Here is a 15,829-nt window from a genome sequence, read left to right as displayed (position 1 = left end):
ATTTTTCAAAAAAAATAGATATGCCCCATTATCTAAGGGTGGAGAATAAAGTGTTAAAAAAATGCACCTACCAGAACATACATACATACCTGTACAGAAAATATCTGGCGCCGAATACTATGTAAAGATTGTATAAACAAAAAATTGTCATAAGGTGTTTTTGAGTGCTAATAACTATTGTGTTGTACAGTAATAAATGTTATGTATTGTGAAATAAACAATTAATGTACTAATATAATAAAAACTACCTTTGACTTGGTCCAAGTGAAAATATTGCAGTGTAAAAAAATTATACCTTAAACATTAAAATTATATCAAAGAACTTATATCATATAACGTAATCAAGTCCATAAAAGTTCTAAACAAATTTGAAAAGGTTATCTAAAAACCTTCACATAGGCTTGTACAGATGCAGCGGCCATTATTCGAACATTTCTCGAAATGGATTTCAAGATCTCCCCGTGATCTTCACTAGTTTTGCCTCGGCAGACTAATGGCCCATCAGATTAACACAGCAAGGGTACCTGCTGTGTGAGTCCTACCAGGGTCTGCCTGCCTGTAAGAGACGCGCAGTAAGAGGGCTGAATCAGTCACTCTAGCTGCGTGCCTCTCACAGGCGATGGCGGGGGTTTTATTTCATTTTAAACATTACAGTTGCAGGGGGTCTCCAGAGCTGAACCGCACTGATTTTAGGTCCGGGGACACCATAATTCCCGAGATACAGGCCCCGTTATGGGGTGCCAGTATCTCCTATGCATGGAAATGTCTTGCGTCACGTGATCTGGACATTTCCATGCATAGGAGATACAGGCCCCGTTATGGGGAGCCTGTATTTCGGGAAGCAGGAGGTTCCCGGACCTGAAAGCAACGCGGTTACCCCCTGCTCATCTACACTAGTCAAATTAAAATATTTAGTAGGCACCAATACACAACCCAGCCCGTGCCCCCACATAAAACCAATATTTATAATTATAGACACAGGATTAATACCACAGGCCGTTGGGGGTCCTTGGGTGGTCCCCATGGGTGTCTGAGTGCCCTCGAGTGGTCCCTGTGGGTGTCCGTTGGCCCCAACAGGGTCAACGGGTAGTCCCTGCGGGTGTCTGGGGGCCCTCGGGTGGTTCCCACAGGTCTGCGAGTCCCCCACAGCTGTGAGGCCCTCGGTTCCTCCCCAGAGGTGTCCATGGGTCCTCAGGTGGTTCCCGTGGGCTCCGTTCGTGGGTCCTCAGGTGGTCCCCGCTGGCCTGCGGTACCATTCCTGTATTTAAAAAAAAATAAACATGGCCTACATTTCAATAAATCCACCTCCCCCTCCCACCCCCCACCAAACACATACAGTATAGTAATGGGCAAAAAAACTATTATCCAGATATTGATAATAGATCATCATTTGCCCATTATTAAACACAACATTATGATAAACAAAAACTAAGGCCCTTTCTCTAATTGATAGTGGAATAAAAGTGATGATAATACTACCGTAGACCCAACTGACTCCTACATGTACCAGAATAGGCAGTACACTACTGCAGTGTCAGTTGTCGGCTGCTCAAACCACCGGGAATCTTTCCAGGATCCCCCAAGACAAGAAACAACAAACAGAATACAAGGTGAGTGCACTTAAAATACTAATAGAACTGCTCAGACAATTGCAGAGTCAATGACCGATTACGTAGTGACACCTGCACAATGGCAAGTGTGCAGGCTTTCAACCATCCACAGTATGGGGCAAAGGGAATGATGAATATGAGAATAAGATAATAAATCACTACTCATACGGCCTTGTGTGAGCAAAGGTCTTCAATTGGTATCTTTACAATCTCTGATGAGTAAAACCCGTCCTGGTTCTTCCCAGTGGATTGTTACACTCGTCAATGCATCCCCCGCCCTCTCGCCATCGGTGGGAAGTCCCAGTCCAAAGAAATGGAATTGAGTAGTGTATGGTAAAAGTATAACATGTAATGTATTAATAACATAGACAAACTCACATCTAGGTATGTCTCAGTGATCACTGCGGAGTCCACATTCTATGCGACACAAAGCTGCTTCCCGCCGCGTCTGGTGGTGTATTGAAGCGCTTCGTCAGCATGTACACAGGGGCAGTCTCCTTCGGTGGCCGCGGAGGCTTGAAAAGGTTCCGGAAATAGAGAAACGCGTTTCGCCAAACTTGGCTTCCTCAGGCTCATTAAATTGGTTTCTTGCACCAGCAGGGGTTTAAATACCCTCCATTTCATGATTGTTTAAAGTCCAACAGCTGTGGTTGCTTAAAACGTCTATCGTTCGCATTTTGTCATTCAGTCAGCCATATATATACAAATGTTGTTCCTTACGGAACCCTAAATATTAACTTATTTCTAACCGGAATGTGTTTAACTCTAGCCCTAGAATTCAGAGAATAAAATACTACATAAAACCTTGCTATGCAATTTCCATTGTTCACTGCCCACTCATGTGACTTGGTGTCAGTGATAAAGGAACATTAGATTAGTGCAAGACATTATAATCCTATCTTGTAATAAGATACATTGGGATCTAATGAACAAGTGTATCCTAACAGCAATGTGATACTTACTATTGTGCAAGTGTCACTATACCTAATCAGTCATTGACTCAGCAATTGTCTGAGCAGTTCTATTAGTATTTTAAGTGCGCTCACCTTGTAAACACAACATTAGCCAGGCAGCATAAATAAATAAAAACTGATCTACTTACCCCTGCCAATGTGAAGGCTGTCCTCGTCAGCATACTGCAGGGCCACGTCCTCCGTTGCCAGAAGGCATACATAATAAATACAATCTAATGGCTCCTAGCCCATTAATCACCAAAGCGGTTAATAACCGGTATAGTAATTAAGGGGTTAACCCACCCTGCCCCGCTACGCACCCGGGAGGCCTAACCACCCACCCTGAACCCACTATACCCACCCTGTACCCATTGATTGTTATAGTAGTACATCATACCCATATAATATGGGCATAAGCTACTATAGCAGTCAATGGTCACCCTAATACAAAATGTATTTATTTATAAAATATTTTACCAGGAAGTAATACATTGAGAGTTACCTCTCGTTTTCAAGTATGTCCTGGGCACAGAGTTAAGACAAATAATACATGATTACAAATACAGTTACATAAATGAACATGGTATACATTATATACAAGACATTGCATGCACAGTTAAAGAAAATATATATTATGGGTGTATGAAACAGTTACAGACCAGATTAAAATGTGAGACAGCCTTAGATTTGAAAGAACTTAAACTGGTGGTGGATGTGAGAGTCTCTGGTAGGTTGTTCCAGAAAAGCCTGAATGTCCAAAATACACAATAATAAAACCTATACAACAAGCACCTCAACACGCAAACTGTAAAATTAAAAGCAATAGGCGATCAATCAATTACCTAAATAAAACCACTAGCCAACCAAAGAAATACAATCACTAGCCAATCAATTACCTACAGTAAATAAAACCACTAGCCAACCAATCAATTAAATAAATCACACCATTAGCCAATCAATTAAATAAATCACACGACTAGCCCAAAAAATAAATGTAATAACTAAAAGAACTAACCAACAACAATTAACACAAAACCAATTTAAACCAGTAGCCAACAAAATACATAATTAAATAAAAATGTAAAACAATCTAAAAAAAATTAAAATTCAAGCCATCACAAATAAAAACAATTTAATGTAAACAATAAAAACACATAGAAAATATAACAGTCAATAGAAGAAATGCATTTGCCAAAAAATGCATTGGCTATTACTGTATTGATCTGTACCCTAAACAGGCATATATTAATACATTAGCAGTCAATGGGCAATGAAAAACATAAAAAAAGAAAGATCCAATGAAAAAATCTGTAAAAATAAAAGTACATACATTTAATATGTCTCTTACCTTTAGAAGCAAGCGTTGGCCCTCCAAATCCCGGGGAACCATGAAGCTCTCGTCAAGTGACGTCACGAAACACAATCCAACGCCATCCACGGTGAAGTTCCTGTCCAGGTAACAAAATTCTTCTTTCTTTCGGCTTCCATCCTCTTCTTCATCTGTGACTATTTATTTAGTTTCTTTATCTTCTGTCTTTATCTGTCAATCCAATAGCCCCATGTTAAATGCACGATGTTGACACGTCGGCTTCTTGAGCTCAAATGAGCTGTCATGGGCTTAAATATGGCCTGACACGTCACATTTTATTGGCAAATGGTTCTCACGCCTGTGATTGGCTGTGAGAATCATGTGCCTTGTTTTTTTTTGGTGACGTCATGTAAAGGGACTGAAGCCAGCCAATCAGAATGGCTGTGCTTCATTTCCCTTTAACACCAAATCCAAAATGGCTGCCCTCCCGTAGTACTTCAGCCAAATCAGATTGTGAGAACTATAGCCACAATCTGATTGGTTGTGCGTCATTTTCTTTCACAATCTGATCTTGCACATGCACACATCACTTTCATTCTAGATTCTATTCTTTTTCTCCTTACTCACAATTATTTTTTGTTTGATGGTGTTCATTATCTTCAGACTCGTGGAACGGCAATGGGAACTAGGCTCCCTCCTACGCCAACCTCTTTATGGGGTGGTGGAAGTCGTTCCACGTGTTTGGAGATATGAACATTTATAGGGAGCACATTTTATTTTATCGTCGCTTCATTGACGATCTTTTTATTTGGGAGGGTGATGTTTCTACACTTTTATCCTTCATTCACACACTGAACACTAATGATTATAACCTTCACTTCACTAACACATTCAATTACCACCACATACATTATCTAGATCTTTACTTATACATAGACAATGCACTCAACATTAAAACTGACACATATCGCGAACCTAACACACGTAACACTTTTCTATGAGCTAGCAGCTGCCACCCCAAAACCCTTACATGGGGTATACCTAAGGGACAACTAATGCGCTTACTTCACAATTGTTCCACAAGATTACAATCTTCAGGTTAAAGATCTTTATTATAGATTTTTAAAACGAGGTTACAACCATAATGATCAAATTAGATCTATTCAGGAGATCTCCACTATGAATACAGAGGAGTTATTGAAACGGTCTCCTAAAAAAAACACTGATGAATGAATCACCCCTATTCATAACTTCATACAGTGCTCAAGCTGAACAAATGAAGTTTATCCTGAGAAACCATTGGCCAGTACGTTCTTTGGATCCAGGCCTCAGGCCTATTGTATCCTCAGGTCCCAATGTGTTTTTTAGAAGAGCCAGAACCATGGCTAACTCCTTATCCCATAATCTTTTTAGATCAGAGAGAGATACTAGTTCCAATCTTCCCAAGGGGTCATTTAAATGTAGTAATTGTAAAATTTGCATGAGAATGAATCCCTCTCCTACATTTAGGTCTTTGGACTACTAGACCAACTAGAGCAGTACATAAAATTACTACATTTATTAACTGCAATTCTTCCTTCATCATTTACCTGATCACCTGTGGCTGTGGACGCCAATACTGTATGTGGGTTGGACCACTAGGTGTTTAAAAGTCAGGATGATGGAACATCTTAGACTAATAACGATGGGGGACCTTAATAATCCGGTCCCAAAGCATTTTCCTGGTTGTTCAAGAGGTGGTATAGAAAATTTAAAATGTCAGGGCATAGAATTTGTTCCCCCTTTACCTAGAGGTGGCAACAGAACTAAAATGTTGGATCAATATGAGGCTTTCTGGATCTCAACCATTTTCTTTAAACCTCAGATAGGACAATATGTAATTATGTTAACAATACATATACTATACTTTAGATTATCCTTTAATGGTTGTGACACTACAGTATCCATTAAGTGTGGTGTGTTTGATGTAAGTATATTCTTATTGCCCTGGCTTATAGGTGGGTCTATTGTAGACCTCATCATGTTCGGAAGGTTCCCTGTTGTGTCAACAATGTACACTTGTATATTTTTCTATAATTTTTTTTATATATAATATTTTTAATTAGAATATTATTTTTTTACTCTTTGATTTGTTAACAAAAGATCTTTTAATATTTAATCTACTTTGAATATTATGTTATGGATATTTCATCCGAACTGATCATGTGTCCACTGTTCATATATCAACTTTCAAGATAGCAGTTTTCTGCATTTGTGCTTTATATCCTCTGGGTATTTCATTTTAATATTAAATTCTTATCTTTTCATTTCCTTGGTAATAGTTTTGTTTTTCTTAAAACTGTATATTATCTTATCCTGATTGGTTACCCTATGTTTGAGTGTTAGATAGTGTGTCCCACAGGTGGTTCTATCAATGTGCATTCACTCTAGTACAAACTATATGCAATATAGTCCTCAATTATAGTGTTTCACTATAGCTTTATTTTGGATATTTTGATTTATTATAACTTTATACTGTGTTTTTCATAATTGATTATTCACATTATTTATCCGCATTGATTCCATCTATGTTATGAATTAGCTTTCGTTTGATCATTGGAGATGTTTTAATCGTTTTTACTCATATCATGCATATTTTTCTAAGTTCTGTGTTGGTAATGTTCTTTGTCCTTCAACGACCTGATTAAAGTTGGACTTTTTCTCAATATGTGTAAGCTGACACAACTGACCAATCGGAGGGACACAACTTCAGTGCGACCTGTGTGTGGGACGCATGATGATGATGACATCATCCAAATTGGTGAGTCGCGTGAATTTATTCTCTTTGAAATGCCTGCATTTGTACTGTGTAATCACACCTTGATAAAAGTCCCTTTGGACGAAACGCATAGGTGCATTTCTACACTATCATTGTGAGCTGTTTGTGCAATAAATAACTTGTTATGCTATCTGGAGTTGCCCTGGAATATTTGTTTCCTGTATTCTAGCTGTGCCCTTGTTTTCTACTACAGTACATGCAATGAACTAGAATTAGACAGAATAGATAGGAATGGGAGATGGCTAGGGATCATAAAAGCAGAGTGGGAGGAAGTCGGAGTTTGGCAAACAGGGAGGCACCTGTCTAAAGACTAAATCCACTTAGAGTAGAAAGGCAGGAGCAGATAAGATAATAATACAGGCAGGAAAAAGCCTTAAATGCACGCTTGCTAATGCAAGAAGCCTGACTGATAAAATGGGGCAGCTTGAATTAATAGCTACAAGTCAGCAGTAGGATATAGGCATTACTGAAACATGGTGGGATGAAAATCATTACTGAGCAGTTGATTTAGAGGGTTATTCTATTTTTTGGGGCTGAGGCTTCACGAAGAACGGGGAATGACAGGGAAAAGGTGAGGGACACCGAGAGAGCGTGAGATAGAGAGAGTGTAAGACACCAAGAGTGCGAGATACGAGAGACACCGAGAGAGAGCACGCTAGAGAGACAGAGAGAGCGTGACAGAGAGAGAGCGCAAGATACACAGAGAAAGCACGAGACAGAGAAAGCGCGAGAGAGACAGAGAGAGTGCGCGACACACACAGAGCGTGATAGACACCGAAAGAGAGAGGGGAAAGTGGGAGAGAGTGTGTGTGTTAGGGACCAATGGTAAAGCCGGAGAGAGATAAGCAGCGAGATGGTATACGGAACAGTTATATGGAATAATAGGAGTTACAGGGAGAAATAGGAGGAATTAGAGGGAGTGGTTATATGGGGCATTAAATCGGAAGAGTTATACGGAGCGGTTATATTTTTGAATAAATTGTGTGCAGCCCTTTTAGGGGCACTCATCAGAGCTAATGCAGGCATAACCAGAATATGAGTATGTAGTGTGGACTTTAAACTATCTCTGTTTGCTGATTATGTGCTCCTGACTGTCAAGACCTCTCACTTCTTGGCCCACCTTTTTCCAATTACTGTACTAGACAGATTTGGCAAGATATCAGGGTTTAAAACCTACCACACCAAATCAATGGCTCTCAACTTAAATATGACCAAAGTGACAAAAAAAAACTAATATCTACTGTATACATTTCAGTTTCCAGTGTCAGACACCCTCACTCCCCTAATTAGAGATTAATATTACAAACTCTTTCGAGTCACTTTATGCAAATAACTTCCCCCATCTGACAAAAACCACGAGAAAGGATCTGGAGTGCTGAGGGAAATACAACATATTGTGGAGTGGGAGAAATATCTTTATTAAGATTAACTTGCTGCCGAGATTATGTATTTCTTCAGTAGCCTCCTTATAAATGTCCAACCAGGTTTGGCAGGCTTATGAGCATCAACACAATGTTCATGTGGGAACCATTCCAGCGATACTGTAAAGTAATGTAATCCATGCATCTATTTCTTGTAATGTACAGTTTGCGTTCCACTCAATTGTTAATACTTATATTGCGCGTGCACAGAAATGCAATGCCACGGATACAGTATACGCAGAAATTCAATGACAAACATGCGCGTTCTATACAAGTTCTATAGTACACACATACGCAGAAATTCAATGACACGCATATGCACTCCATACAAGTTTAATCGGTAGTACGTGTAATTCATGCATCTATTTCTTCTTCTCGATTCTTAATAAATAACATTCCCACAATTATTTTACAGATATAACAGTACAAGAGCCAGCCAGAAGATTTCAGTTGAAGAAGATTGTATATTAGAAGATTGTTTTATTGCACAAAGCCTTTGTTAGTTCTCTCTAATCTGTCATTTACTGTAATCTAATAAACACATTTATATTTTAAATATACTCTTTAGTCATCTGAAGTTTTTAGGGGAATAAGTGGTGGGTTCCATTTAAATAAATGGGATATTATGACATTAGCACACGGGTGCCACCTATCATAACTGCTGAGTACTACAAAGGGGGGAAATAAGAAGTGCAAAAATACTGTGAGCTATAAAGGATACGTTAAAGTTCAAATGTATAAGGTTTCCCTTGATGGGTGCCGCACCGGATGACAAATGGGTTCGTTCTGGGCCACTTGAGTAGTTGAGGGGGAAGGTTCCAAATGCGCACAATCTCATCAGAAGTGGAAATATATAAAGAGAAGAATGCAATACTTTCTCTGCTTAAACTGCTACATACAGTATTACACTATTGTGTGTCTTTCCTTCTCTTTATATATTTCCAATTCTGATGAGATTATGCACATTTGGAACCTTCCTCCTCAACTGCTGAGTACTATGCCTGGAGATAAAACATTTTTTTGCAGTCGTGGCACACACGCGAGTCAGTTGCGCCCACCCTGCAAAATGTAAAGAAATGTAAATAATTGCAGCGGACTTAGAAGCACCTCATGGCACACGTTACGTAAATCTTACAACGTCTGTAGATACAAATGGGGTCTTTTTTGGAATATTTAGTGTAGATATAATTTTTTTTAATGTAATCCTACACAGTGGTTAACATTTGTTTCTATTTCTGGAGACATACTGTATATAAAGATAATTCATTTATTTTTGTTTTTAGATTAGTCCCTGCATGTCTGACAGATGCTTTCTGAAGAAGCGAGCAGGCTGTTGCAGAAAACGTTACAAAATAAAGCAGTGATTGGCCAACTGTTACCCTGACAACATGTGGATGTCATCGAGCAAAAAAAATATGTCGTACTGTAGCAAACCTGGAAGTGACCGTATTGGGCAAGGGAATAACGGACTATGGATAAGTCACATGTGCTTATTACAAACATTTGTTTGTGAGTGCACATCTGTAAGTATATGCACATTTTTATATATCTTCTTGCGTCACCATGGTATGTGCTTTTCTTCATTGTCTCTTTGAAAAGATGTCTAATTAGGAGAATTAATGCTTCCAACAAAAAATCAATTTTAAAACAAGTCATTTTAAGTAAACTTAGATTTTCTAAATGATACACACAAATATTGTACAGAACATTACATTAATAGAAATCATATTTAACAAGAGGTCTTTATATACTGTAATATGTATATTGGTAATGTAAAATGGATTTAAACATTTGTTGTGCATTTATGTCAAATGTTTAGTAGTAACAAACAGTACCTTATCATACTGACAAACTATTACATTGTCAGTATCAAACATGTCAGGTACCTCCTGTTCGCTTACATCGTCGCCAGAATTTAAAGGGTCCTAGAAACGCACAAAAACAAGAATTACTCATTAGTAAAACACAGACAGTTTGGATAGCAAAGTCATACACGACCTCTCTGTTGGTTGTAACTGTAACTCTCACATAAACATCAAAGACATGTGTACTATGGGGAGAAGAGGTAACCATTATAACAACAACAATATCAATTTAGGTTTATTGCATAACCAAGTCAATTTTTTAAATGTCGCTATACATGCGTTTAAACAGGGCTCCTGTGAGAGTTTCTATGAAAACTAGATCTCTTTTTTTGTTTTCAGTGCACGTTGAGGGTTTCATCTGTGTCTCTTGAAAGGAATGCATATCATCGGAATAAGATTATGTCCTAAATATAAATAAAATCACAAAACCTACAGTGCTACAGTACAGTTACTGTATATTATTATTTTTTTACCAGATAATTATATCCAGATATTTAATAATTTTCATTAATTAAAATGGATACTAGATTTAATTGCCCCTTGTCCTCAGAGTACACAAATATCAGATATGTATGTGTGTACATAATTTGTTGGCTAATATGGACTCCAAAATTAGTAACTGTTCACATCTGAAATGTTGAGGGCTGAATGTGAATGGTGAATGCCATCATTGAAAAGGAAAAAGTACCTCATAGAATAAAACTATCCCACAACATTGTATATGTTCAAAATGACATCCTCTAAGAAATTTAAACACAGGTCACATCTTTCCCCACAACAATTGCTGTACAAAAATCTTCATTGAAAACAGTGTACATTTATGACAATATCAATCACCAACTTCAGAACCTGCTCAGTGTAATCATGGAAATAAATGCAAAATGTTATTGTCCTGGATCTCCTGAGTACATTGATACCAGATACATAAGGTTTACACACAGTAGCCTACTATTTTGGCAAATAAGAGGCCCCCACATTAGTAAGGCTGTTTGGCATAGATCCACAGGGTTCCATTAATGATTTAAGGAGATATTAACTGCAGCTAACATGTTGTTAAGTGCTAAGGGGGTTCTTCAAAGCTCAGTAATGATACGTTAAATGTGGTTTTTATCCTTAATAAACACTTGTGTTACTATAACTGATTAATTCTAATGATATGCAAAAGAAGTGTTCCCTTAAGCAACACATCCATAGAGCTATGTTATAGTGAACGTAGGGATTTAGCGTTACGTTAGCTAAAGGTGCTGTTACTCTTATCCTGACCCTAAAATAGGTATTTTACAAGCTCTGGATAAATGTCAGACCACAGTACGTTAAATCATACCTGTCATATTGTTATTTACAGGGTTCTTTACTTCTGCTGGATTTTCTTTTTTTTAACTCTAATTAAACACCTATTCAGGGTCTGTAAGGCAGTGTTGGGCAATATACCGGTACACCACGATAATATAATCTCACGGTGTGCCATATGTGAGATCATGTGGTGCTGTTCATCAAACGTGCAGATTTGAAGCTGCGCGTTGTTTAGTCTCTCACTACTGCCCCTCTCTTCCTGCTTCTGAATTCTGACTCAGAGGAAGTGGGGAGGAGCTTTGGCAAGCACAGGCATAAGGTGTGTAAGAGCAGCCAGCACTGAATGGTAGGAACTGCCCTCCTCCCCTTTCTTTTGTTAACCTCCTCCATCCCACCTGATTCACCTGAGGCACTTAACCCCTCCCTCCCCACCCCTGGGGCACTTAATCCCTCCATCCCCACCCTCCCTTTGGGACTCAACCCCCACTTCCATGACTGCACTAAACTTTTTCCGGCCTACAGTACACTACTTCCATCACCTTAACATGCTCCTCGTCCAATCACTCACATTTAGGTACTCCTTCCATTTAAAAAAATTAATAATTTTTAACATGTTTTTTAACTGAAATAAGACAGATTTTGACAATTCTTAAGAAAATGTGTTTTCTTTTGAGAATAAGAATTGTCAAAATGTCTATTGACTTTTTTTTTTAACATCTTATAAATGAAATGTGTTTTTTAAATGCAGGGAGAATCTAAGGGTGTAAGTGATAGGAATTTTAGGGTGATGGGAGCAGTGCACAATAGGTGGGAAAATGTGAAGTGTAGACATTGAAAGAGTTGTTCTAATACATATTTAAAATATGTATTTATTTTGACAACACTTTTTTTTTAGATTTGCTAGAACATTTTTGGATTTGTGTATCAAATATTTATCGCGATATATATTGTCTTTAGGTTTATACAAAAAGCACCATGCCTTTAATCAGTGGCATAGCTAGACATACGCGGGTCCTGGGGGCAAAATATTTCAGGACCCCATTAATATTATCTGCAATTTTTTTTCTCCCTTTCCCATTCTCTCCCTGATCTACGCTCTCATCATCCCTCCTCTGCATCATCCCTCATCATTATCTCTCCCCCATCCAATCATAATCATCATCTCTCCCTCTGCTCATCTCTCCCAGTCATCCTCCTCATCTCTCTCCCTCATCTAAAGGGAGGACCTGGGTCTTATTCAATCTCGCGTGCCAACAATAACAATATAAATTTCAATAATTGTTTGTGGTGTGCAAAATGATAGTTAAAATTGCAGTTTGATGCTAGATGCTTAATATTACCACCATTGTGGGTAATTATATTACAATAACATGGCATGATCCCTTCACTTAGATATAGATTGACTTCACGTTGCTTAGAGACCAGATTCGCAGAAGTATAGTGTTGCTGGTGATTTTTTAAAGCTATTTACTTTTAAATTATCACTGGAAACAAAAGGTCACTAAATCATGTATTGCTTATATGGTACAAGTTACAATGAAAGCCTCAAAAGGATAAATTAATGGGTCTTTTCTATGGCAAGTCTGATACTGTTTTAAGCCTAAATTTACCTCAGGGTTTTCACCCATGTGACGGATATGTAATCTACCATAACTGCAAATTAACAATTATGAATTGATTTCTCACATTTTTCAATTGAGAGAAATTAATGTGCAATCTGCAATCAATATATATTTTTAACTTGTCAGTTAGCATTTTCACTGGGATAGTAATAATAATAATGCAATCACTAATTTGGGAAATAGTAAATGTGTTAATGGAGTAAAGGAGGATGCCAATTTATATATTCTAGACAGTTTAGAAATTACAATAAAAATAAAGTAGGTGACAAATGTAAGTATTACTATATTTATGAAACTATTTTCAAATGCATTTTACCTCTTCAATTACATCTATCTCTGGATCTTCATCATCACTACTATTATTAGTTGAATCTTCATTTGATGCGCTATCTTCTTCCAGAGCTTTAAGATCTTCTGTGTCAATAATACCAAGAAATTCATTCTCATCTACATCTCTTATTGTTTCTATTTCTTCATCAGAAGAGGTATCACCAGTTCCATCCACTTGAATTATCTCAATATCATGTGTAACCAACTGCTTCTCTAAGATAGATACCTAAGTAACAAAAACATTTCAGAGGATTATAAATAAACAGAAGGGTCTACTTTCCATATGCAAAAATATCACGTGTATCTCTTCAAGTCAGTAAGCTAATACAGTATATTCAAATCAATGTACATTAGCTGATAACGGATCAATCTTTTACATAAAGTAAACAAATATGCAAAAATAATACAACAAATTAAACAAATCAAGAAAAGAATAACATTTATGCTTTTAAAATCACTTCATACTTCCGAGGACTCCCTTCTTGTGTACGTGTTTTAAGCGTTACCACCAATAAAAATAAAACCATTATTTTTCTGAGCAAACTATTTACAGCAAAATCAAAAAAAATGATATACACATACTTTACTGTAGAACAGGGGTGCGCAAACTGGGGGGCACAAAGTTTTCTGGAGGGGGTGCAGCGGTTACAGAGCCCATGCGCTCTTCCCGAATGCATTTAAATTAAATGCCGGGGGAGCAGTGAAGGCCTCTAAGGCTGAGTCCCCAGTCTTCACTGTGGCACGTGCGCCCGGCGGGGGGGGGGGGCGGCGCGTGCTCCGCGCTACACCGCGATAGGCGGTCTGACGGGAGGGAAGGTTTGCGACGGGAGGGGGCATGGCTGTGGGTTTGCAGGGGCGTGGCCATGACGTCCCGCGGCTGGTTCGCCCTTATTGGCTGAACCGCCGGCGGGGGCGTGGCCACGCCTCCGTCGCAGATGTTAATTTCAAATTCCCCTGCCTGCCTGAAAACCTGTCGCGCACCGCTGGGGAAAGGTGCGCGACAAGGTAGGGACTGGGACCGGCCTGACTGGGAGGGCGGGGCTTGATAGCACAGTGCACGCCCTGTAGAAGTGACTGGGGCCGCCCCCTAAGTTCCCTTTCCTTGTTTCCAGCGGCTTCTGGCAACACGTCGCCACGGCATCAAATAACGCTGTGGGATCACGTGACGTCAGAACACAAGAGACAAGGTAAGGAGAGCCAGCAGGGGAAAATGTTATTTCCTTGTCCATGCAACTATTTGTTTATCTTATACGTGGGCACAAAAGAAAGGCCTTTAGTCAAGACACTTCTCTGCATTGGTCAATTGGTAAGATAATAAATCATAAATCACATGAATTTGCTCTTTATCTTTGTACCCCGTCTACTTGAGGGGGGCCTTATGTTTTCTGCCACCACTTCAGCATTTTGTCCCATTTGAGGGGGCTTTGTGCACCTCGCGGCCAAAGGGTGCACTTTTAAAAAAGTGCTTAACCCCTACTTTGCTATCCTGTACTGTATGTCTGAAAAATCAGTACACAAGGTTAGAGTCATACTTGCTGTATATGCAGGATGTCTGGGGCTCATAAATCTGCACCCCTCTGTTGTCTGTCAGTCTGGTTGGCATTTAGATAAACCATTTATATATTCAGTGTTTGCAATAATCACTAGTGACTAGTTTGTGATTTTATTTTTTGTATTTGACAATGCTCTCTCTGTAATTATCAACAGACTTCACAAGCTAGTTTGTCCAGCTGATATATGAATATTCCCCAATTCTGGGTCAGTCGGCCATTAGATTGCATATTTTGCTTGACAAAACATTAGGGACCCCCTATTGATTGACATTCTTAAAAATTATTTAAATTTGAACACAATTTCTATTTACAGTTGATTGGCACACCAATGGGGCCCAATCTGCCCCCATCCTATGCCAAACTGTTCATGGTAGAGTATGAACTGTAATTATTTTCAAATCATGACTAATTATTTGTAAATTACATTCTACAGGGGGTATATTGACTATGTATTTCTGATTTGGCAAGGCTTTGAAGCCCTGTTAACTCGGTTTGTTGACTATATCAATACTCTTGCTTCCAACATATTGTTTACATTAGCTTACAGTGCTAAACAGATCAGTTTCTTTGACACCATAGTTTATAAGCGGGATGATGCTTTAGGTAATAGAATATTTAATAAAGATACAAACAGAAAAACTCTCCTGGAAAACAAACGAACAGAACCTACACTCCTACCAATTTTGTTTACAATATGCTAGTATCATGTTTACATTTAGAACCTGTCTTTGTAACAAAGGAGTCATTTGGTTGCATCTTTTGATAAAACATGATCCAAGCTTGCCAACCTCCTCAAGTTGTACAGCCCCTGCCACTGGTATATTTTAGCCCAAATTGGTAGGAGCGCTGGATCTGTTCTTTTGTTTTACATACTGTATATGTAAGGCCAATCCTTTTACCAGCAGCACACTTCTAAAGGGAGGAGCACGGTAACATGTACAGTCTTCCAGAAATACCCTTCTGTTAGCTTTAAGAGCCTGTGGTGCTTAAGCGCGGATGACCAAATTCTCAATTGTAGCGTGTAGTACACAACACAAGTGACGTGGCTGAATTTA

The 15,829-nt window shown here is 38.7% G+C and overlaps 1 protein-coding gene across 11 annotated transcripts in view; it reads right to left on the bottom strand.

The window, feature by feature from the left end:
* Nucleotides 1-15,829, bottom strand: part of GTF2A1L (general transcription factor IIA subunit 1 like) — a 409,851-nt gene that overhangs the window by 198,363 nt on the left and 195,659 nt on the right. For all 11 annotated transcript variants that reach the window (XM_075595852.1, XM_075595846.1, XM_075595845.1 and 8 more), the window contains 2 exons: nt 13,208-13,447; nt 9,947-10,036 (listed from right to left, as the gene is read on the bottom strand). In XM_075595852.1, coding sequence (XP_075451967.1) covers nt 9,947-10,036; nt 13,208-13,447 — 330 coding nt within the window. The remainder of the gene's footprint in view (nt 1-9,946; nt 10,037-13,207; nt 13,448-15,829) is intronic.

The sequence above is a fragment of the Ascaphus truei genome, chromosome 4 (assembly GCF_040206685.1).
Source record: "Ascaphus truei isolate aAscTru1 chromosome 4, aAscTru1.hap1, whole genome shotgun sequence".
NCBI lineage: Eukaryota > Metazoa > Chordata > Amphibia > Anura > Ascaphidae > Ascaphus > Ascaphus truei.
Note: the sequence above shows the minus strand (reverse complement) of the source record. Positions and strands in the feature narration are given on the sequence as shown.